General features: G+C 40.3%; 3 protein-coding genes across 7 annotated transcripts in view; 2 read left to right on the top strand and 1 right to left on the bottom strand.

Annotated features, from left to right (window-relative positions):
* Positions 1-62: 62 nt before the first annotated feature.
* LOC108888878 (trypsin-3) lies at positions 63-3786 on the top strand. Its single transcript, XM_018685079.2, has 5 exons — positions 63-216; positions 382-535; positions 1192-1445; positions 2136-2272; positions 3447-3786. Exons 1-5 carry the CDS (start codon positions 177-179, stop codon positions 3594-3596), a joined length of 735 nt encoding a protein of 244 aa, XP_018540595.1. The 5' UTR covers positions 63-176; the 3' UTR covers positions 3597-3786.
* On the bottom strand, positions 3650-7578 carry LOC108888879 (40S ribosomal protein S19). Its single transcript, XM_018685081.2, has 6 exons — positions 7439-7578; positions 7115-7185; positions 6026-6126; positions 5226-5409; positions 5077-5131; positions 3650-4150 (listed from the first exon to the last, which is right to left on the bottom strand). The coding sequence occupies exons 2-6, from the start codon at positions 7183-7185 to the stop codon at positions 4103-4105; spliced, it is 459 nt and encodes a 152-aa protein (XP_018540597.1). The 5' UTR covers positions 7439-7578; the 3' UTR covers positions 3650-4102.
* Positions 7133-24844, top strand: part of LOC108888876 (uncharacterized) — a 37011-nt gene continuing 19299 nt past the window's right edge. Inside the window, exons 1-4 of one of the 5 annotated variants that reach the window (XM_018685068.2) lie at positions 7133-7209; positions 7929-8011; positions 14462-14516; positions 23907-23986. The gene's annotated coding sequence lies outside the window, so the exon portion shown is untranslated. The other 4 variants (XR_001961896.2, XM_018685072.2, XM_018685067.2 and 1 more) reach the window with 4 other exon arrangements.

Raw genomic sequence — 24844 nt, 5'->3', positions numbered from 1 at the left:
TTTATCCCTTAGTTTCGACATCGCTCAAGGTCTTGCAGTTGCTTTCAGCCATATGGCTCTTTCCCAGAACAGTTTTGCCTTTTACTTTCCTGACCTTGAGAAACTCAGGAACGTATGGTGCAGGACAGGTGTATATAAAAAGTTACAGAGTGGGCTTTCTCTTACATTCAGACACCATGAAGGCCCTCATATTCCTGGCTTTGCTTGGAGCAGCATGTAAGAGAATAACTTAATTTGTCTTTTCTGTTTTTGCATGTGACTTGGTAAATTTATTCCAGTGTATGTCTTGTACAACTCTGCATATGTTTTGTGGAGATTTTTAAAGGAATTTTCAAGTTGTTTCTCTCCATATGTTATGCTATACATTATGTGCTGTTTCAGTTGCTGCAGCTGAGGACGATAGGGTTGTGGGAGGGTATGAGTGTCCCAGACACTCTGTTCCCTACCAGGTGTCTCTGAACGCTGGATACCACTTCTGCGGTGGATCCCTCATCTCCAGCCAGTGGGTGGTGTCTGCTGCTCACTGCTACAAGTCGTAAGTACAGGAAATCACACTCTTTACTTACTGAGGAATATGTCCAAAATACACGTTACAGATCACTTGTTTTTGACATGTACTCTGCTGTGAATAATGTTTCATTTTTTCCTTACTTAAGTTGCACTATTGGATCATAACTGGGCTCTGAACTAGTTGATGTAAACTGAATCATATCAAAGCAGTAGGATCCATTGTGATAGTGCATTAATACCTAGGGTTTTATTGGTTTGCAGCTGAGTGTAGTTTGCCCAAAGACTTGCAATTCATGTTTACAAATTTTAATTTTTAGAAAAAAATTAAATTTGATCTCAAAACCATCTCAAATCTTTGAACTGCTCCTCTACCTTATGATAATTTGTCACTCAACAGATGCCCATCTCTCCAGTAAGACAAGTGTATGTGCATATATGCAATATGTAAAGGAAGACTATGTGACCTTTGAAAGAATATATAACACAATCCTTTTGTTAGTAATTTGAAATTCAGTTTATAAGAAATAAAACACATCTTTGCTCAATGTAATGAAAAAAAAAAGTGAAAATACTCTGGCTGCTGTTTAGAAAATGTTTCATTGGCTCATGTTGTGCAAAATTATTCAGAAATCATTTAAAAAAAAAAAGTTTTAAAGTCTCTAACTTTCATACCTCCACCAGTCGTATCCAGGTCCGCCTTGGTGAGCACAACATCGCCGTGAACGAGGGCACCGAGCAGTGGATTGATGGCGCCAAGATGATCAAGCACCCACAGTACAACAGCTACAACCTGGACAACGACATCATGCTGATTAAACTGAGCCGCCCCGCCACCCTCAACAGCTATGTCCAGACCGTGTCCCTGCCCTCTCGCTGCCCCGTGGCCGACGAGAACTGCATGGTGTCCGGGTGGGGCAACATGTCTGCCAATGGCAGTAAGTTAAGTCTGAGAGCCGAGGCATACAGGAGAGGAGTGAAAAGAGGTTACAAGTGTGGTCTCAAATGATGATGGAGGATGATTCACACTGCACAGAGGTAAAGAAAACAGATATGATATACAGCAGCAACCCTGAAGAGCCTAACCTTGTCGCTGTGTGGGTGTCAATGAGTCCTGATCATAAAAGACAGGCTTCATTATTTAAAGTAATGTACTGCCATAACCAGCAAGGTACAACTTTGGCTAATAATGATAAGAAGGAAAAGCAGCAGTAGAAAATGTAAAATCAAAAGAGGTATCTTCATGGTCAAGGTCTCAAAAGTCAGCATGATAAGTCACCATCTATCTAAATATTTGGTAATACTATAATATGCAAAATAAAAGCTGGTGCATAGAGTGCCATCTGACACGAAGTGAATTTCCCAGAAACCAATATGACATCTTTATGTCATATCTTTGTTCTACCAGTGGTTTTTCAGTTTACAATGATGTAAAACAGCTGCATTTTCACAATAGAGAAGTAGCAACCAGGCACTTATACCACATAAATGAAGGCTCAGTTACCAAAATGGGAGCAAATTAATTTTACATTGCTTATATGATACTTAAGACCATATTATATCCATGTTATACAGAGTAAATATAGTATTTATATTGACTAACTGAGACTTGCCTTTCTGCTCCCCAGGCAACTTTCCCGACAGGCTGCAGTGCCTGAGGCAGCCCATCATCGATGACAGGATCTGCAGGAACGCCTACCCCCACCTCTTCACTGAGAACATGCTTTGCTCCGGATTCATGCACGGAGGTGCCAGCAGCTGCCAAGTGAGTTGGACTAAACCACAGTGAACGCACAGGGAGTCAGGTGGTAAATGACGGTGCATCACCCTCCAGCAGTGCAGGCAGTCTGTGACTCAGTGTTTTGGTACTGAGCACAAAGTACACAGTACACCTCTTATTTTTCACCGAGCATTCCTAAATGCAAATGATGCCTGTATCTACTGTAATACCCTTGAACACCCACTTTTTGAATTACCCCCTACATCACTGCCAGTGCTGTGTATGTATCACCGAATGCAGGGAGAAGATGCAATAGAAACACTTTCCTCTTCTAGTTTATTTGATATTTTATGGTCTGTGTAATTGTAGTGGAATCTTAATATTAGAGGTAGCATCTGGTAAAAGTATATACAGGAGGACACCCACAGTGTAATGTTATAATCATAAACCACATTTTGTTTCTGACTGAATACTCACAGCCAGAGATACCAGCTATACATTATGTGGCTAATATCTATTAACATAGTGATGTTATCATAAGACACTAGTGATATTAATATATTATTAAGTATTGTTAAGCAATATGATGATAGAAAATTACCATCTATCATAGCTTTTTCAATACTGTTTATAGCTCTTGGTAGATATAATACCGCTGGTTGTTATTACGTCATTGTGGGCAATGTTGCAAATCAGTGTGCTTTATGTCAGAACTGGATTTACAGGAATTTAGAATCTGTGGTGGACTCGATTTGTTGGGTATTTAATCCACTGGATTAACTGAAAACGGCCCCACATATCTGATTATTTTTATCTATAAACTGCTTCTAAATTTGATGTTCCAGAAAATGTGCTATATTACAATATATGTTCTTACATTCTACTTATGTTATGAAACAGACCCTGGCTTGGTAATTTAATGCTGTTCATTTAAGAGTAACTTAACACCCACTTGAAATCTTACTGCTGTGATGTACATACACATCACTGTTGGATGGTTGCAGCTGCAACACTTCTGACCACACCCAAAGGTGAAACAGGCTAGAGACTTTCAACCAGAGAGGGCAGCAGAACACTGCTTTTCAGCCTGATGTTATGTTACTTCTATTGTTCTTGACTAACAGCTCTCACCATGATGACAGAATGTGCCGTGTATTAACTACGAGCACCTACAGTAACATTTACACCCCTGTTTTTCTTCCTGTGCCTGTGCCTGCAGGGAGACTCTGGTGGTCCTCTGGTGTGTAATGGTCAGCTGCAGGGAGTCGTGTCCTGGGGTTATGACTGCGCCATGAAGGGACACCCCAGTGTCTATGCCCGTGTGTGCCGCTACAATAGCTGGATCAGCAGTGTTATGCGCAGCAACTAAATACGCACAGTCACTCATACATCCACACACAAACTGACATTATATCACCATACTCAGGACTCATGCTCAGTTTATTTAGAACATCTTAGTCATTCATATACTTCTCATAAATAACATGTTTAGACATAATACTTTGTAACCAACAGTAAAGACAAAGAACTGGATAAATGAATAAAAATATACAGCAGCATCCATTTCATTTCTTTTGTTTTCTACATTAAGTACATTAAGTGCTTCTGTGCCCATTCTGTGTTTTGCTATCACAAGGTAAAATTCATGATGAATTTAAAAAAACAACAACAAAAAACACATCTAAAACTGGCCAAATATCCATGTGTAATATTTAATATGTACTTACTGCACTATAGACACATGCACCTCTATGAAATGCCTTTTGTACTTGGTTACTGTGGGCACTGGAGTGATAAGGGAAGCAAGCAAACTTGAGTAAATAAGCAGTAAGGCATAACTGCATTTCACTCGTCTGGATTCTTTGCATGCATTCCTCAGATAGCGCTTTGTAAACTTCGCTGTTTCTTGTTTGCTGAGGCGACCTAAACATACAGAGAAAAAGACCGTGACAGCAGGAGGGAGGGATAGTCACGCTGCCATACCAAACAGAGAAGCATGTGCACTGGTCAGAAAAATTATTTGAGGGATGGAATGATAAAAAAATATGTCACTCAATTACATAAATACAAACATTAAAGCACAGTTGTAGTTTAATCAATGTCATTATGGCAATAACTGACAAAGAACACAAGAGGGAGCTACTCCTATGTCACACATCTGTGGAGTAGACATGGCGACATTCATGCGCCAACATAAAAACCAGCATTAAGCGTCTTTGTGATGTTTTGGCCGATTATGACATCAAGCTTATGTTTCTGTTGAGTTTGAATGAGCTCAGCTGCAAATCACTTTGGACAAACTGTCTATAAAATGAATGTAGTGTTAATGACCTGCCAAGTATTCTTCTTGGCTTTTAAATTAAAATATGTTTTGAAATGATAAAATACATTAAATGTTATATCAAGTCATGTAAGAGTAATTTAACATCACATCCACTTTTTTAATCAGTAAATTATACATGTACAGTCTCTTTATTATCCTCTCAATTGATTCTGGTCTCAGTCTAGTGTTCATTGCAACAACATTTCTTTGCCTTTTTCTAGCAAAAATCAAATTAATTCTGTCTCCAAGACCAGAAAATATTAAAAATATGACCTTGTCCCTCAAGTGCAAGGTTGGTGGAAGCTGGATTTGAATAATTTGTATGAATATATAAAGGAGATAAATGTATTTTAGCTAAAACTGAGTGTAAGGCTGCTCTTTCAAGTATGATGTATCATTGACTTTCATCCCATTTGAGTAATTACTGAAATAATATATACAGAGATAGTAAAAAATTGAATAAAATGCTCATATTGGCACATGCATATACTTTATATGTACTGCAGTTACTGCAGTAACGACCTACCTGACCTGCGATCCTGTCCAGATCTCTCTGCCCCTGAGGGGTAAGTCTCCGTCCACTGAACACAAATGTTAAAAAAAGAAAAAAAAAACATTAATTACTTATTCAGATCACCACATTACAGTCTCATACCCAGGTTCTGCCTCTCTCACCCGTTGGGGTCTTTCTCCACCATCTTGAGGCCCTCCAGCGCCTGGAGGACCTTCCTCGCCACATTCCTGGAGCCCACGCTGAAGTGGGCGGGGCACACGCCATTCCTCTGACGGCCTCCGTAGATCTTGATCATTGAGCCCACGCCCACCCCTCCTCGCAGGTACAGGTGACGGGCTGTGGATGCTGGTGAGACATACAAACAGTACTCAGCACATGTTGAAACATGTCCTTGTTTTATCATTTGAAATGCTCCTGACTTGTTCACCCAAAAGACATGAAATCAAACATTCCAACTTATCACATGTGTGAAATTTGCTCAGCAGACTCTTGGGCTTTTTTTGTGGGGTCACATATGCTGTAGATAACATACACATGCAGCAGCTGAGGATTGTGTGCATATGCTTTTATTGTATATATTGTACCAGCTGTGGAAAACCTGATAGAATGGACCAATATTACACAAGGTGTATTTTCATATATCACACAGATTCCTAAAATTAGTGCTTTATCACATGAATCACGTGTTTCCCTGGAACTAATTTTTATATATGTGTTCCTCTTAAAAATATCTATATGGGGTTTTTTGACACAAAAGATAATACTGAAAAAACATTTCATATCACTTAGCTAAGACTGTAACTAATGAATATTTTCATTGTGGATTAATCAAGTAATTATTCTTTGAGTTAATTGTTCCATCTTTAAAATATAAGAAAAGACAGATGTAAGGACACAGTTTGAAATCCTATTATTACAGGAACCTATCACATGCTGATGAGACACTTCCAATGCAACAAACCTGCTCTGGTATAAAACCAGTTGTCATCACAGGGAGCCAGCTCCTTGTGCCTGGCAAGCTTCACAGTGTCAACCCACTCTGGGACCTTCAGTTTGCCAGACCTGAAAAATCAATTATCAGTTCATGTGATGAATCAAATGACTGCGAAATTTCCTCAAACAACATATGGCACAGCAAAATGGGATTTATTCAACACATACATTAGGTATTTTGTAGAATAAACTTATCACTGCGTACTTTTTAAATTACAGGTATCTGTTTCAAGTATCTGTAAATAGGTCACATTTATTTGTATTTAATGACTCTTTATCTGTCAATTAAGACATGAGCTGGTTATGAGACTGGTCGTTCTCTAAAGCTGAAACAATCTGTCTATAGAAGAAAAAAATGATAATTGATTAAAGTCATATTTCAAACAAAAATACCAAAACAATCCCTTGTTCCAGCTTCTTAATTTTCCGGATTTCCTTCCTTCATCTTTGACTTATGCAAATCAATAATTTGGAGTTTGCTTGTTTGTTTGTTTGTTTTTTGGACTGTTGATTAGACAATGCAAGGTATTTGGAGACAATCAAATTATTTAGGAATTTCTATTGTATATCCAGCACTGCTTTTTGATATTTTACAGGCCAAACAATTAATAAATCATTCAAGAAGATAAAATGCAGATTTAATTAATAAAGAGAATAATCATAGTGGTTTCTTTGGTTCAGATGTTCTTTTATTCAAATGATAAAAATACACTTGTCTTTATTTATTCATACAGTGGGTTTCCTTTTACATCTTTTATTATCATTTCTTCTGTGGTACTTATTATCTTAATTTATAGTGGGTTTACAGTGCAATTCTAAGGAATCCATCTTAGTAATTTCAATAAAAAAAATATTACTGACAATAAATTTCCTCTCAGCAATAATATAAACAAGGAAGCACCAGTTTAAGAGTAATTAAAATGACATTGTATTTTCTCTTCACGTTAAGTCAGGTGTTATTTTTGCCCTGTATTACCTTCGCCGTCAGCCTGTGTGATTGACAGGTGGATATCAGCCAGTCATGCAGCTGTAGGCTGGTTTTGGGCTTTGTACTTACTTTTTAAGGAAAGCTGACAGAGCCCTGACAAACTCCTGCTGGTTAACGTCTTTCACCGTGACACTGGGCATCTGAAAGGCAAATTGGAGACGAGGGTGAGCTTAAAATGCGATTTTAAATGTTCACAGATCGGCTTCAGGAGCCAAAAATGCACCGCAGCCGTTGGAACAGTTGATGTTTTTTTTTGTTTGTTTTTTTTTTATTGCTAGCGTTAGCCACTAGCTAGCTAAAGTAACTATAACTGATAGCAGGCAAGCCGTTACGCCTCTCACAGCTATACATGCATACAGCTCTGATGTTATCCAGCAACGACCAGTATCTTACTTTTCATATACCCAACAAAGCCGACGGCCGGTTGGTCAGGTGTGGGATGGAGTTCAGTCCCAGTATAGCCGACGGCAGCTAATGCGGTGAAGCGGCAAAAGGAAGGATGCTGAGGAGGGAGGGAGGAGGGAGGGAGGGAGAGAGAGAGAGAGAGAGAGAGAGAGGAGGGGAGGCTGTCCTCATTTGGAAAGGATGATACCGTAGCCTGAATTAACCTCACCAGCAGCTGCAAATTCCTGCTTATCCCAGCCCTTAAACCCAAATAACTCCAACACTAACGGTAATATTCTCCATTTATATCCTAAATTGCAGGGTATGCATCATATATGCGTCAAAGTGGTGGTTAAACAATGTTAAAACAGAGATTTTGTTTTCTTTTTTTTCCACTGTGGTGATGCTGGGTGTGAGCTACTCCCGTTGAACCCCAGCAGAGGGTGGAGTTGTGGCACCTTTTTCATGTCCCTGTCCCATTTCTCTCTTGTTTCATCAGACCCAGAGGCTTTTCAGGAAGTGTGCTGCAGTCAGTGAGGAGAGGAGACAGCACCTCAGTGAGGAAAACACCACCAGTGGAGGGTTAGTAAACCTTAAGTTTGTCTTTTACTTTTACAAATACAGTCACAATGTTGCTTTAATGATGTTTATAGCTTGTAAATAATGTAAAGGTTACTGGCAATGATGATCAAGGCCTTCCCATTTGATGGAAAAAAATTTAATTCCCTTTTTTCTTTATTGGTGGCCGTTTGCATCTGTGGCATGTCTAATATGCCATCTATTTAGATTCAGGGCCACTGGCCAGGCCTGGGTTTGCCAAGGTGACTGCTGTCCTTGGAAAACAAAGCAGTATGCAGTGATTAATATCTGTCTTTTATAAATAAAAGCTCTTGTTCCTGGTGCAAATGTAGTTCTGTGTAAAGACAGCACACAGAGAAAGCTGGCCAACAAAGGTGACCAGTTTTACAGCACATTCCTCTCATGACTTCTAATGACCCAGCTTCCTTCTCCTCTGTTTGTACCTCATTGCATTGGTCTCTGACATCATTTTACTTCTACACTATTTTTTTTTAAAGTAATTAAAATTCCTCACTTCATTCAGTCATTCCACCCTTTGTCCCGTCACAATGTCTGCAGGTAACCTGTGAACTGAATTGAAAATGATTGTAAAATGTGTTTTAACATTAGCTGTAATAAATAAAAAAAAAAACCTCTTTAGTTCACACAGAGCTAACACATCTGCTTGCAAAGACACTAAAACACCTTGCTGACAGTCTGGGCACATTAAATAAAACTAGACCTGCAGCTTAAAGCTGTTTTTACCTGTTTTTTATGTCAGTAGATTATTTTGTGTGTGTGATCATTCAGTGTATAAAATGTAAAAGTAATGGCAAATGGCAGTTATAAATCACCCGGTGCAAAGTTATAAACCTGCAGAGTATTCGTTCCATAGAAATCTGAAAACAGAAAACCAACAGTTCACATCTTAACTTGATAATTAAATAAAATGATTAATTATTTGTCAGAATTAGAAGGTTTTAATTTTCTGTTAATTAGCACTGCAACAATTAATTGATTAGTTGATCAAAAGAAAATTAGTTGACAACTAAGACATTTGATGGTTGTATGTTCTTAAATATACAGCTTTTCTTGGGCTTACATTATAGTGAATTGAATATTTTTGGGGGATTTGGAACAAAACAAGACATTCAATGATATCGCCTCGGGCTCCAGTATATTTCAATGGCCACTTTTCAGCCCTACAGTTGAAATATCAATATGAAATACAATGCATTTTTAACACTGAAAACTACCAACACAACTATACAAATATAATCTGAGTCTGATGTGTACATGTCATCATTTTAAGTTTGTCCTGAAATCTAAAGATAAAAATGACAGGCAGATGTGTTTAGAGCTAGATATTAGTCAATTAATTGATTAGTCAATTGACAAAACATACAATTTATTGTAGAAGTTGTGTAATTTTTGGTGAAAGCATCAAAACTTTTCCCAGTTACAGCTTCTTAGATGTGAACATTTTCTGTATTTCCCTGTCTCAGACCATTGTATGTTGGTTTTTGATGGTCAATTCAAAAGCATGAGCAGGTTGAAGGCATCAGCTTTTGGCCCTGATAGCCTGAGATAGCACTTAATCATTATATGTTACATTTTTTCAACTGAATGACTTACTGAGAAAGTCATAGATAGATTAATTAATAATGAAATTCCTCACAGTACTGATTATACTGTACATCATCCCCAAAGCATTGCTTGCTTTTAGCACTTTATTATAAGTCAGTTTGACATTATAAACTGCTGAAAACACAGAAAATCCTGCTGTTTTAATTATTTCTTTCCTTGCCCCCAAAAAGTCATGTATTTCTTTTCTGGTATGTAGGCTAACATCATATGTGGATTACCGCTAGCGTTCGAAACACTGCATGTAAACCCAAGGTAGATGAATGTGTGTTTACAAATGTACAGACATGTTCATATGCGCACGCGCGCACACACACACACACACACACCACACACACACACAGAGCAGCCCTGTGCTCTCTGTGTCAGCCCGTCTAAGCTTCTTCCCCTCCCCCTCTCTCAACATCTCTCTCCCCTTTTTTGTCCCCCTCACCCTCTCCTTTTCCCTCCCACTTGCTCTCTACTGCCTGCTAGCACTATTTCAAGCCTCTGCCTAGGAGAGAGAGGCAGAGAGAGAGAGGGGAGGGGAAAGCAGACAGGATTTAGAGTTCAAGTGCACGTGCAGAAAATAGGCTGAATAGAGGAGAGTCTGAGCAGAAAGGAAACCAGGAAAAGGAACGGCAGGGGCGGGAGACAAAGCACACAGTAGCTCTTTCTCTTTTTCTTTCTTCCTCTCTATTTTCCTCTCACAGAAAGAGAAGGTATTAGCCTTGGAATGGGGGGTGGGGGGGATTGGTGGTGTGAAGAAATGAAAGGCACAAAATTCAAATACTGTGAGGGTAAAAGGGAAAAAAAATGTATTCCTATTCCTGCCCCCTCCTCTTTCCTCTCCCCACCAACACACTCCTCCTCTATCCCTCCCTCTTGGATATTTCTCCATGAACCCCCCCCCCCGGTCTCGCTCTTTCTCTCTCTCTCTCTCTCTTTCTCTCCCTCTCTTCTCTCTGGCTCTCCTTTCTCTCCCCTCCCACCTCACATGCACACACCCCGGACTCCTTCCCACTCCTTCCCCTCACGCGGGCTTACTATCCACTTTCACTGGAGACCGACCGCAACAAGCTCGGTTTTTGCCTCCTTTTTCTTTTGCTTTGCCATTCTTCGCTTTTGGTTATGCTCTCATGTTACGGAGGCACCACCACCCAGACGCTTCACCCCTACTATTGCGTGGCGCCCCTGAAAAACGCAGGCCGTGGATTGTCCCTGCGTTAGATTGCATGCCACAAGCCGCTTGTCCTTTTCCTGTACACAGTTTTTTTCTGCTCTCCTGCAGTATTTTTTAAAACTCGACTTCTGCTCCCTTTTTTAAAAGCTCGTCTGTATTCCGGAAGCGAAGAGCTTAGGGTTGAAGAAAAAGAAACGAGTGTCCGATGAATGGACAGATGAAGGGGACAGAGGCAAAGAATGAGGGGAAAATGGAGAGCGTGGTCTGCGGGAGAAAGTGAGAAAGACAGAGAAAGAGAAAGAGAGAGAGGTAGGAGAAAGAGTACCGGCACTGGCAAGAAAAAAATGGGGGGGGGGGGGGGAACCAGTAGGGGATAGACTTAGGAAGGAGGGACGGTTGGATAGGAATTGGCAAAATCGCGGGAAAAAGAAGAAAAAACAAAACTCCAAAATGAGAAGAAACCACACTTCTCGCCAAACTCGGGCTCCCCGTCTCGGTTCGCCTCTCATTTTTGCTTTATGACATGATTTTTCATCACTTCTCCGGTCACCTTCTCATTCATCTGTGAGTATACTGTGTGTACATGTCCTTTTCCTTTCTCATACACGCATCCTCTCTGCCTCTCCTTTTTTCTTTTAAAGCCTTCTCCTCTCCCCCGCCTTTGCCTTCGCTTCATTTTTCGACTCTCCTCTTTCTTTTTTTTCTTCTTTGAAAAATGTGTTCCCTAGGTTGCTAATCCCCCCATCCTGTTCGTCTATCCCATCTCGCGCTCCACCTCTCTCCCTCTTTCACTGGCTCCCTCTCTCCCTCTTTCCTCCTTCATCTCCTCTTTATCATGGGTTATCGCTGTTCTCTTTGCCTCTCCTTGAAGGATTACCTCTGCTCACATTTAGATGAGGGCTTTGGAAAGGGATCACTGAGTGCACCCAGTTTTAGGGGGCCCATGCATGGGAGGGTAGCACATGAAGGAGGCAGGGTGTGTGCATTTGCATGTGTGTGTATCTATCTGTATTAGTCGTTGTGTATCTTGTGTGTCTGTGCATGTGTGTGTTAGTATGCTGGGGTGTGATTTAGAGTTAAAGGAGCCGGCAGCGGTGGACGGTCACTCCTGCTTACGCATGCGTGGATTTGCACAATCACGTTTCATATTCAGGGAGTGATTGTGCGATGTTGTTAGTTATAGAATGAACAGAGATGAAAGGTGAGGCGAGGTGAAGCGAATCGAAGAGGTGAGGATTGTAAGTACTGCGGGTTTTCCTCTTCTCTTGTTCGATTTTTTTTTTTTTTTTTTTTTTTTTTTTTTACTCCTCCCATGCTTTTCCCCCTTTTCTATCCCATCTTCCATCCGTTCATCCGGGTATCCCCAGTCTATCTGTTGGTCCGCCTGTAAAGACAAAAACCCCCTAGTCCAAGATGTGGTTCGGTGTCAACAAAAGATAAGGGTGGATTTATTTCAGGGCGAAAGCTAAGTGAGAAACTGGAGTCAGTTTCAACAAGTTTTTCATTCTTTTAACGACCTGCGCATTTATTCTAGATTACTTTTGTCTTATGTGGTGAAGTTACAGGTAAAGATGGAGGCTTTGGTGCAAATCTGCGATGTAAAGATGTTGGGAGAAGTGGATTACATGAATGCATTATTGTTCTCTTAAGTGCAGTGTACATAACGGTAGGCAGTAGACAGAGGCGTACGATATACAAAGCAAGTCTGCTATCGTCCATTTGCGGTCCATCTGGTGTAACCTCCATCGAGTATACCTTTTTCTCCTGCGGTATCAGCCTTAGATATCTTCTGGCATCTCTTTCCTTTCCCTTTTTTCCCCCTCTCCTGCGGTTTATATCTGCCTGCTCTGTTTTTTATTTACATAGCCTCCTCTTATCTCTGCACACATTTTCTCTATCACTTGCCACAGTTGTTATCTACATCCGAGATTGTTCACTGGTATCGTTCCGAGGGAAGTGCATACATGTGTGTGTGTGTGTGTGTGTGTGTGTGTGTGTGTGTGTTTCCTCCGCTGTCGATGTATTTTATTTGTGCGAGTGTTTAAACGATAAGCTCTGATTCTGCTTGTTTCTGGAATTTCTGTCTAGTTTGAAATATCTTTATCGTCTGTTTGTGAATGAGGTGAGATTATTTAAGTTATTTGAGGATATGGTCGTCCAAAAAGTTTTGATTAAAAACAGCGCAGATGTTTTTAAAAAATTAATTCTGCGGATATAGATAAGAAAGAAGCTATTTGTATTGCCGGCGCCGTTAGATAACAGTTACTGGCCTAGTTTTTTAATAATGTTCTGTGTCTAAGTGTGTGCTAGATTAATTCATATGCAATGATTTGATTAATACACAATGATATGACATTTATGGTCAGACAGCATCACTGCATTCTGTGATAAGCCAAGGGGGGAGGATGCTTTTGTTTAGTAGCGTCCCTGGCTCGACCTTTTGGTGACCTCCACTTTAGCTCTCAAGAAAACTAAGAGAAAAGTTGTTGGTGTCAAATAATTTTTCCTGAAATCGAACGTCTGTGCGTGCCGGAGCTAAAGATGCACAAAAGCTTAGGAGAGACAGATCCCCTCAGAGCCCTCAACTTGCTCTTATTTATTTTCAAATTTGACTTTTACTTCGCCAAAGCTGCCTAGCACCTTTGATTCCACACCTAAGGTGATTTGATGGTAATGCCAGTGTAGTGGGACCCCCAGGTTATGAAATATTACTCAGACAGACCTGGTGTTATGTAATCTTACGTAACTGAGGCGGCAGCTCAGCAGGCTCGTGATCAGGGGCTCTGGAGGAGAGGCTATATGGGTCTGCTTATGGTATGAACTCACTGGCAGGGTCAACACACTCTTGAATACCTGGGCCTTAAAGGGGATGAGGCCCCCACTGCAGTATCCACACATATGGACTTAAGTGCCTGACACCTAAAGGCTGAGGAAGTAGAATAACCGCTCCTATAGCAGTTTGCAGCCTTTTTTTTTACTCTTAGTAACATCATGTACATTTTCTGTGTGATTTTCTAAAACTGGAAAATATTTAAGCTAAGCTGGTATATCCTAAATTATTTTTAAAATCATTCACTCATCTCTGATTGAATTCAGCCTCTAATCTAATAACTGTTTTGCTTAAAAAGATTAGCCGACACTAAACTAGCTTGCGTCTGACTGCATGGCCCTGTTCTTCGCACGGCATGCTACAGATATTCGAGGCACTACAATCCGGTGCCATTCCCATGATTCTGTAGCAGCTCTCTGTGAATCTAGTGTGTTTCTCATCCATAATTGATGACATTCAACCGCAGCATACATTAATGGATCGAACAGACCTCAGGAATTCCCATGCAAGCTGCCATTGTGTGTAGCAGGTTTGAGTCTGTGCCGCTGAATTTGCTGTAAAACCGATAGAACTGACTAGTGCTGGTACAGCAGCCTAGCAGGCCTGGTGTGAAACACAAGTGGTACAAATGCCTGCGAGAAGAGTGTTGTATTTAATAGAGGATTTAAAAGATCTTAAAATGATAGTAGATGTAGAGCCAAGTGAAACAATATTATATGTATATTCTATATGATATCTTATAATAATTTAATACAGTAATCATATCGTTAAATATGAATATGGTATGAATTAATTCTCAATGTAATTATAATGCAAATAATGTATGTCTGTTTTTCAGATTGAGCCTTGGAGATGACCTGAACTTTTTCATTGAAGATGTTATTTTTTACCAGGTAAGGAAATATTTTCTGCTTGTTTATTTATCCCAAAAGGAGTCCAGAATAAGCAACAGATGCTTTACTTTCTATTTATCCCATAAAGATTGAATGTATGTGCAGGTTTGTGTAAAATCAAGTGCTTTACTGACCAGATTTTTGCTTAACGGCACTCAGCAGTCAGAAACACTTGGTCAGCCATTTTAGTCTGTGGCCCGATCGAAACGTCAATACACCATCAGAATAATTGAATTACTCTTCCCTGAGTCATTCTGTCGTGATTAACCTCACAGATATGTGCTAACAGTTGGCCAATGTGAAAGCAACGAGCGGACAATCTTTCATTTTGACAGTGCACCTATTTGAGTCAGTTTGGAGTAACACTGATGGCTGTGACTTTTATACTGGTAAGCAACAAGTGAAAGTTCATCTGTTGGTCACGTCCCGATTATCAGATGTTACTGAAAAGTGAGAGAGTGCGGGGGATAAAGAGCGGCCTGTGGTCTAGCCTTGAAGCTAGCTTTGGAGATGCCTCACATTACATTTTTGTCTTTGTGCTGATGTCACCCCCATGCCCCCGGTCCGGCAGCAGGAGAATAAGAGCTACATTCTGCCTCCTGCGACACAATAGAGCCCTTCTTGCCCTGATATTTTCACAATGTGTTTTTGCAGGGCCCTGTGTGCACACACACACACGCACACACACACACACACAAATTCTCTGCAGGCAGCACAGAACGTTGATTCAGAGCTGGCAGAGCTGTGCACTTCACCCGATATTTCAATTCTTGTCGAAGGTGTTTGCTCAGAAATCTGTACCAGCTCGCTTCGACTGTCTAGAAGCGCGTTGTAAATACACACTGCAGGTCATTATTAGATTCCCAGATTCATTGGCAGCACCCACTCAAAATAGGAGATGTTAATTCAGCTTTATAAACTGCGTTGTGTCGGTAGCATGTGTGTATTTCAGACTGAGTGATATATTTCGTGGGTCGGTGACAGAGAGGCCGTGTAAGCCACTGCAGTACAGTACGGTGGTGTGGCATGGGTTAACGTCTGAGGACTGGAGGAATGTGTCCGGGTCGACAGGGAGAATTCCTCAGTCCTGCACGACTAGGTCACTGCACTGACAAGAGTCTGCCACCTATTTCCGCATGCGCACTGCCGCCCTGCGCCTCTGTCTCATTGCCCTCCTCTATCTTTTTCTAATTCTGCCTGCCTGTCTTTCTCTCTCCCTCTCTCCCCCCTCTTTCTCTCCCTGTCTGGCTCCAAGTCTGTCCTCCTCTCTCCCCTTCCTTTCTCTTGCGTTTCATCATTTCATCTTTTGTTCTTCCTGCTCGCTCTTTGTCTGTCTCCGTGTCTCTCTTCTGTGTCTCCTTTGGTTAATCTGTCTGTCTGTCTTTCAGTCACGCCATCTATTTCGCTGTCCTACTTTGCCTCATATTTTTCGCACTCTTCCGTCTGTCTTTTATTTGTCCCTGCGCACTTTCTGCTGGTGTTTTTCATCTTCAAATATTTATGCCTTTAGGTATTTATACTCCAAACGTCACTGTTCTGTCATTGCTGTCTGGTTTATCCATTCTCCAACCCTTCACCCTCCTATCTGTCTCTCCCTTTCTGTCTCACTCTTTTTCTGTGGCATCGAGTTCAGTGCTGCAGGTGCTTTCAAGAGGACATGTTAGGAGTGCAGGGGAGTGAGACTAGAGAAGATGCAGACATTTATATTCTCTGTACACCCGCAAATATGACACTGGCATGCTTGTTATTAATGCAGCACTGTAGCATGCATATGGTGCCTGGTGGTGCTGGTCATGTATGATTTATACGGTGTGTTCCCACACACAGGCCGAGGGCTTTCATACTAGCTATCAGTATTCCTGAGTGAAGGAGTTTGCAGACTCTCACCTCTTCATTGGCTGACAGTGGGGGTGACAGACAGACCCCCAGGTACAGGAGCGTTTCCGTTGATGGCAGATGTGGTGATTTGACACAGTCTGAACCTCGCACACACACTCACTGAATGGAGGCACATTTCTTCCCTTTACGCAGACGTAGAGTGTGTGCAGCTTTATACCTCATGCAGAGGCAGATTCATGCAGAGATTCTCGTGTTCTTTTGTTCACGACATCCATACACGTGAGTTACTTGTGGAATATGATTTATTGTTTCATTTTACTGCAGTGGCATATGTTCGCAGTTTGCAATATTAGGACTTAAAACAACTGTCAGAAAAAGAAAAAAAAAAACAGAATTAAAAGTAATTTTAGCATTTTTTCCGTTATTGACAACATACCACACCATCTCTTTTTTCCTATCTGAACTATTCTATCATGTTAAATTACTGACTGTTCTGTTCTGCCATCTTGTAGTTAGATCAAAACTGTCTGAATTCAATAAAAGATATTCAACATTTCAGGAACAAACATCAACTATAATAACAAATTATTGCTTGTTTTTATCACTATCTTGGTAACTTATTATTAATCAATTATTTCTCAAATGTGAGCATTTATTGCTTTAATTTTTTTTTCTGTAAATTTAATATTTTGGGGGTTTATCATCTTGGTCTGACAAAACAGGACATTTGAAGATGTCAGCTTGTCCTCTGGGAACTTGTGATGGTAATTTTTTCTGTTCTGTAGATTAAACACTTAATCAGTTACAGCCTTAATACAGATACAACTCACAATTTACTGTTGGACCACACTGTCATGTTGAATTATTGACTGTGCTGTCATGTCCATCTTGTAGTCCTTTTAGGTTAAAACTAACTGACTGAATTATTAAGTGAAGAGTTAAATTCCATAAAAAATATATTCAGCATTTTAGGAACTGATCCCTGCTACAGCCAAGCGAGAACTTGTATAGAAGAACATCACATTTAGAGCTGAAACAATTCGATAAATCTATTACTGGATCAACAAAAGATCAATCCGCAACTGTTTTGATGATTTATGAATTATTTTATTTTTTAGCAAAAATGAAAAAGTTCACTGGCTTCAGCTTTTTAAATGTTTAAAATATTTGCTGATTTATCTTGGTTTTCTGTAATAATAAATTAAATACCTTTAGCTGATGGTTTTAGACTGATGGTTGGATTAAACAAAACATGTGAAGACAGCAACTCAGGCTTCAGGAATATGCAATGGACATTTTCTCTATTTTCAAATATTTTATTGGCTAAATGATTAATAGATTAATTGAAAGTGTGAATGAACTGTTCTGTCCTTTTAAAGTGTTGATTTGTACTCTGTTTAGGTTAAAACTAGTCATTATTATTACATAATAATCACATAAAGAGTTTAATTGCATGAAAAATATATTCAGCATTTTGAAAACTGACACATACTGTGACAACATGATTGCTTGTGCTGAAGCATTACTATTTGCGTATGACACTAAAATGATTTCAGTGTGTTTGTGTGAGACTGAACTATTTTCTGCAACGAAAATCTCCAAATGGGATTCAGAATTTTGAGCTCTTCAAATAATATTTTATTTAGTTCTGACAACATGGGTGTAAATCTGTGTTTGTTTGTTTGTTTATTTGCGTGTCTGCGTTTGTCGGCCCGCCACCAAAGCACCTAAAGCCCTTGCAGTTTTCAGACAGTGAGGGGAGGTGAGACGTGAGTAATAACAGTGACTGATGATGTCACAGACAGCATCGCACCGCTTCAGCTGCCCCCCTGACCCGGCTTCAGGATGGCGGCAGCAGCGCGCAAGCACCCGTGGGTAACACACGCCAAAGCACATTAGAGGCAGGGAGATGGAGAGAGGCGGGGATGGAACACACAGAACTCAGCTCAGGGGGACAGAGAGAGAGAGAGACAGAGAGACAAAGAGAGACAGAGAGGCAGGCAGAGAGGGGGGGAGGCTGTCAGATTAAAGAGGAGAGAGAGGAAGAAAAGCTGAGAGACATGCCGATGTTTGCCCCGCCATGATTTTTTTTTTTTTTTTTTTAGCAGACTGTCTGGTTGGAGTTGATGTTCTACATCACTGCCTCAAGTATCTCTCTCTCTCTCTCTCTCTTCTCTCTCTCTCTCTCTCTCTCTCTCTCTCTGTCTGCAGCTCTCTCTGCAGGTTTTGCCTCCTCCATCGCTTTAGTTAAAAACTGTTAAAGCCATGTATCGTGTGTCGGAAAAATGCCAAACATTTGCTGGTTTCAGTTTCTCAAATATGTGGTTATGCTGATTGAATGGACACTAACTGATTGATTAAAAAAAAAAACCCTGAAGATTAATTTAAAAAAATCTAAATAGTTGTTGCAACCCTTCATATAGATGTGTTTCTCTCACTCTAATGGCCCTATATTCTACACATAAGACACATTTTTATCTGCTGCGTCTATTGCTGCCTCTCGCTTTATCTCGTTTGTATCCATGGTCACTGTCTCTCAACTTCCCTCACTGTGCAAAATTGCCAAAGGTGAAAACGATAGTGTGAGTTCAACGAGGGTGAAATGAGCAACAGTGATATAGTTGAAAGACTGCTGATCTCAGTGTTTGAGACATTATTCTCCACACAAGTCTGATAGATTGACTCAGAAGGCAGCTGTCACTGTCTGCAACTCATCTTCCCCAGCCCCTCTTTTGCTCCTCTGGGTCTATTGAGTGCTACAAAATATGCAATTTGTGGTGATTCATATGAAGCTGTAGTAGCATCTGTGTAGCTCTAAGACACACTAAGGGACAATACAATGTGCTATCTACAACCAGATATGCTACAGGAGGATGCATATAAAGTGAGAGGAATTTTGCATTGTTTTTGTACTGTTTTTGTACATATAATCAACATTATATAGCTGCAGAGGGTCTCATACTAACATTTAATTTAGATCTGAAATGATTAGTTGAATAATTGATTTGTCTATTGAAAGAAAATTATTTCGCAACTGTTTTTTATTTACTTATTTGTTTTTTTTTGTTTGTTTGTTTTTAATGCCAGTGCCTTGTTCCAACATCTCAAAGGTTTTTTTTTCTGAGTCCTCCCAAAATGTAAATTGAAAAACTTTGGGATTTCAGATCATACAGGTGTCTTCTTGAATCAAACAATATCACTTACACTATACAGCCTCTCCAAGGCATCATAGATACTGCATTCAAAGTTAACTGAGACATTTATCATTGAAATCAATCTCAAGAGCCGTGGAACCTTGAGCTGGAAGTGAAGAGTGCCCGTTCACAAGCACTCAGCAGCCATGTGTTTGTTTTCACCACTATCACTTCAAAGTCTCATTCAGTTCCGACTCCCAAATGGCTCTTGATGCTTTGATCTCACAGCCGGGAGATGAGCAGATACACAAAGCTGAGCAATCCTGTTTGCAATTTTGAGGCAATACTGCAAAGGAAAAGAATTTCAAATATTTTACAGCATAGTTGGAATTTGCTGCTCTGGTACGATCTTTATCTTTATCTTGCCAACAAATGGACACATTGCAGAAGAATGTATGTGTGTGAGATATTGAATGATTGACTGTACAGAAAATGTATTAAACCATACATTAATCTACTTTATTGGTCTACATACCACAAATACTTGACGACACTCATAAAGACCAAGAAGATGATAGCAACACAGCTGCAATCCATTGCATATGTATTGCTCAGCTCAAAATAATATTCTCAACAATAGAAATATGATAGTCGATCAAATCTCTCGTGGTTTCTCCATTGCAGTCTAGACGAATATAGTCGACCGGTGTATCATATTTCACCCGAGGACTCAACATGTGCTGTTAGGCAGAAATACAGCTTTAATCAGACATCTTTAGACAAGACATATTTATCCAAACACAAACCCAAGTGTTGACATTTTTTGTGAGAGAAAAACTGATTAAAACATTTAGAGCTTAGTATAGATTAATTCAACTAATGCAACATAATAGATTTAGTGATTTTTCAAGCAAAGTACCAAACATCCTCTAGTTTAAGCTTCTCAAATGTAACAAGCTGCTGCTTTTTTCAGTGTCATATCATTGTAAATTTCTTATTATAATATTCAAGATGTCATCTTGGGCACAGAAAATGTTTGGACATTTTATAGACAGAATCAATTATTAGAGAAAATAATTGACATTGAAAATTACCGTAGATTGTCGCCTTATCAACATTGATAAGGACTGTTAGATAATAGGGTTAAATCATACTACTTTCCAAACCTTCCAGTAAAACAGTGAGAAATTGGATGGGAAAAGTCTAGCCCTCTTCCACTCTGAACGTGTTAGGTCTTTATAGGTTTTGGGGCGTAAATGTTAAGCTCCAATTGGGAGTTTAAGGTTGAAAGGTCATAATCAAATCTTCACTAGCCTCTGATTTCTAATCTTACCACACTAGGCAAGAAGGAAGTGTGTTATTTAGGCATAGAATAGAAGTAAAAGGGTCAAGGTTCAGTTCGACTGCAGCTGCTGCGTGCAGACAGTGGCAGATGTTTCTGCTGTGAGATCTGAAATCAAGGTTTGTTTAGTTACACGACCCCTCTCACCTCAGTCATTGCCAGATTAGTCTCTGACAGAAAATCAGCAGTTATTGTCAGATACATAAAACATTACATGCATGAAAAATCGTTGAAAGAGTAAAAAAAAAAAAGGGACATGCTAGTTAAAACGTTAATACAGAGAGGTTAATTATTTTATTTTAGAGCACCCTCTCAATGGCTTTCTCTTCAAAATAAAATGTGACAAAAAGAGAAAAAAAAAAGGGAAAGGAAAGGAAAGGGTCTTTTATTTGTAGAGATAGAAGCACCATCCAGCCTCATTTCACTGCTACTGTCCACCACCAGTGATGCAGGAATGCCAGGCTTTTTTTCAATGCACTGCTGCTCTCATGTCTCTTTCTGTTTTCTCTCTAACTCGTTTAACCATCCATTTTAACCGTCAATGACCTCAAAGCGCTGAGGTTTTGGCTGTAGAAATGAGTGGTCTTTCCCAAGTGTGCAGTTAGTAGCTGTGCTGCTGGTAACACATCGCCTCTCCAACCCACCAACACCACCCCTCCTCTCCTTCACCCTCCTCCTCCTCCTCCTCCTCCTCCTCCTCCATCCTCCTCCTCCTCGTCCTCGTCTGTGGCGCATCACCCCACTCACTCGCTTTCAATCTCTCCTTCTCTCTCCTTCACTCCCTGGCTTCATATTGATCTGAATTCATTTGTTTCCTATTGATCTGCCACTCCACCCTCTGCCGCATTGAACAAACACAAGGACACACACCACACGCACACAAGCTCTCACCACACTCACTCTCATACAGATGCAGCACATGCGCATCTCGTACAAGAGTCACACGTGCTTGCATATACGCAGAGAAAACACCCATTTACAACGCCCGTTACATGTGAGATGCTTTGAAGGTCAATATGCATACGCTGCAGACAGACACACCTGCAATCTCACACTCTTCATGTGAGAGATTTCAGAGTCTGAAAACACAAAGGTTTGGAGAGGTCTCAGCTGAAGCATCAGACAAGCTAATGACATACAAAGGAACCAGGATTCCATATTGATCCAACACCTCAGGAGGGAGATGAAAACACAGGCAGTCTAGGGCTGGCACTGGCAGGCAACACAATTACAGCTGTAGTTCATTTCTCAGGTTTGCTGAATTGTACTCAGAATAATTAGTACAACAAATGAGAGGAATTCAGTTTGGTGCCAATTATTCAGAGAGCTACGTGAGCCAAAGCATCATTTGTAGCAGTAATTGTGTATTCCTTGAAGATCATTTATACTCTACAGAAAAAAAAAAGAAATTAAGTCAATTAAGTTTAAAACTAGACTACATTCATTGAAGGGCTTCCCCAGAACTGTATCAGAAGGAATATGAAAGGATGTAAGAATGGGGTATACTGAGCAAACACCAAAAAAATTAACAATTATACAGAAATAAAAGGTAAATATAGAAACATGTGTTGGATATATTGAGGGTTTCCGATCCTCGATTAGCTTCATTCAAAGGAATGAGAGGCTGTTTTTTCAATGCAGCATTACAGTCAGTCTCTCTCGATACTTTCAAACTTCTCTACCCTTAACTGTCTGTGGCGTGAGGCGAGTGTGGCATCTACTTGTACATCTTAGAATGGTCACTACTGTGTACTTTGATTTGAAAGGCTAAATAATTCTCTAAAACAGCTGCGCAGAGCAGATTTTAGCAGATTTTAACTCACCGAGGGGTAAATAGTGCATTTGTTGGGTTCTATATTCAGCTGCAGAATAATATGTGCTCGTGAATATTTGTGTCACCATGACGTTATATGTGCGGTCGACTTAAAATTAGCGACTGAGGTCATGTTCATGGTGATGGAGGAACATGTCATCCAGTACAACACTGTGGCTCACTGATGTGTTTCTAATAGTTTTTGGATGATGACAATGGAGGTCTACAGAGGAATAAAATCATCAGTCATTAGGATCTATTCATAGCTGTTCTTGATCTTTCCATGGAATCTTATCCTTTAAGGCTCAGTGTTTAATTCAGCGTTTCAAGTGGTGGGTCTTTGTCTTCAGTAAGCTGTGACAGGTTGACCAACCTTTCCTGCGGCCCCACCAGCCACTCTCAACTTTTGCTTGGTGGCATCAAGTTGCCATGACACCAGACTGTTTGTCCTGCCCTCTGACCTCCTTTCAGGACATGCTGTGCTCAGTCAGACTGCATCTCCAGCAGCGGCTTGAGTTCAAAGGGCCCGGGGAGGGAAAAAGAGGCAAGAGAGAGGCTGTGCTTCCTCTCGGCAATATTAGATAAGATACACCACAGGCAATGCTCGCTCTCCCTAAGTACATGCAGATAGGAACACACAGACCCATATATACGTACACATGTGGGAATTAATGAGCACACACCAACACAAAAGCCACACATCTCCGTTTCTGTTGTTTCATTGTGTTGCAGTGTCATAATTATTGCATTTGTTTGGCTCACTGCTGTTTAATTTATGACGTCTGATTGTTTTTTCCAGCATTATTAATGTATTATTCATCACCATTGTCTTTAACCATCTCTGCTGTACATGTATTTTTGTACCACCCTCTCTCATTCATGCTTTGTTGATGGCACAATATTCATTCTCGTCTTTATGTCCCACTTTGTTAATCCATTTCATACTCTACATACGATGTTTCCATCCATCCATTTCCATTCATTTCTTTGTGCTGCCGAGTGCTTCATCTCTAATCAGGGATTGGTCCGTTATGATTTAATTGACTCGTAGTATTCTTCCATGATTGAGACCAGGGTGATTTTTGCTGAAAACAGCACTACTAGGTTATGTGTGCCTGGATAAAAGCCCAGATAGGGCTGTGTCTGGGCGGCTGACTTTATTTATTTACTTATCCCAACTTCATGGCTCAATGTGTTTATTGATGTTCCCTTTCCTATCCTGTGGTATGCTAATAATCGGCATGATGCTCTGCTGATTTCAGGAATGCCGTGGTCAACCATAGAAGCTCCCCAGTGAGAAGAGAGCCATGGGAAAAACCTCAAACTAGATCCGGGGTGTGAGGTAAATGCCTTGGCAACATCTGTTTCTTCCGGTTTATACCAACAAAGACTCTTTGAGTCTGACTGAAATGAAAGAGAGAGCAAACAGCATGAGAGATCAGAGCTAGTGATGGAGAACATCAGCTCCAAGTATACAGAGAGATGCTAACATTTCCACATCTCTCAGGTTCTTTTTCTTCTCTGACAGTCTCTCTCTGTCTCCTCTCGTCTCTTTTCTATTCTTACTCTCATCATAAAACACAAGTTTGCTCTTACTGGCAATGCATAATGAAGCAGAATTGTTATATCTCCGCCACTATAAACAGACTACTTCCCAACTGTTAGCTATCACTTAATAAAACCTGTTGAAAAAAGACTAAAGCTCAGAGCCATCATGCATGTTATTCAACATAATTGCATATGGGACCTTGCATAACTGATTGCATTATTATTCTCTCTCTCTTTCTCAGACAAATACACGTTATACCAAGAAAAAAAGATTATAGTATATTAGCCAACAAAAGCTGCCTCCCATCTTTTGTCGCCCAGAGTCAAACGAGCAATAAAAAAGCCAAATCAAAATGCTACATATTATTTTAAATAATGACATATTGGATGCATATAAAGCCTTCAACGTGGAATAAGAACGTTAAATTGTTAATGTACATTTCAAGCTGAGACGTGGTGCCTCTCCTACTCTCACACAACAACACAAACAATATATGCAGGACATGCACACACACATACTGGCCCACACAACCCAATAGCCACTGACAACAGTGCCCTAGCAACCATTGGGCATCATGCCAAGCCACTGAGGTTGCCTAGTAGTGTGTTCCCATGGTAACGTGTTCTGCCTTTGTAAATAAGGTACGAGAAG

This window comes from Lates calcarifer, linkage group LG3 (assembly GCF_001640805.2).
Source record: "Lates calcarifer isolate ASB-BC8 linkage group LG3, TLL_Latcal_v3, whole genome shotgun sequence".
Lineage (NCBI taxonomy): Eukaryota > Metazoa > Chordata > Actinopteri > Centropomidae > Lates > Lates calcarifer.
Note: the sequence above shows the minus strand (reverse complement) of the source record. Positions and strands in the feature narration are given on the sequence as shown.

Bases quoted from the DNA above. Each gene is read 5' to 3' on its own strand.
- LOC108888878 (XM_018685079.2), top strand. From the start codon at position 177: ATGAAGGCCCTCATATTCCTGGCTTTGCTTGGAGCAGCAT. The intron at 536-1,191 runs GTAAGTACAGGA...TACCTCCACCAG, and splicing joins GCTGCTCACTGCTACAAGTC to TCGTATCCAGGTCCGCCTTG. The intron at 2,273-3,446 runs GTGAGTTGGACT...CTGTGCCTGCAG, and splicing joins GAGGTGCCAGCAGCTGCCAA to GGAGACTCTGGTGGTCCTCT.
- LOC108888879 (XM_018685081.2), bottom strand. From the start codon at position 7,185: ATGCCCAGTGTCACGGTGAAAGACGTTAACCAGCAGGAGTTTGTCAGG. The intron at 6,127-7,114 runs GTAAGTACAAAG...TTGATTTTTCAG, and splicing joins CTGTCAGCTTTCCTTAAAAA to GTCTGGCAAACTGAAGGTCC. The intron at 5,132-5,225 runs GTGAGAGAGGCA...ATTTGTGTTCAG, and splicing joins GTGGAGAAAGACCCCAACGG to TGGACGGAGACTTACCCCTC.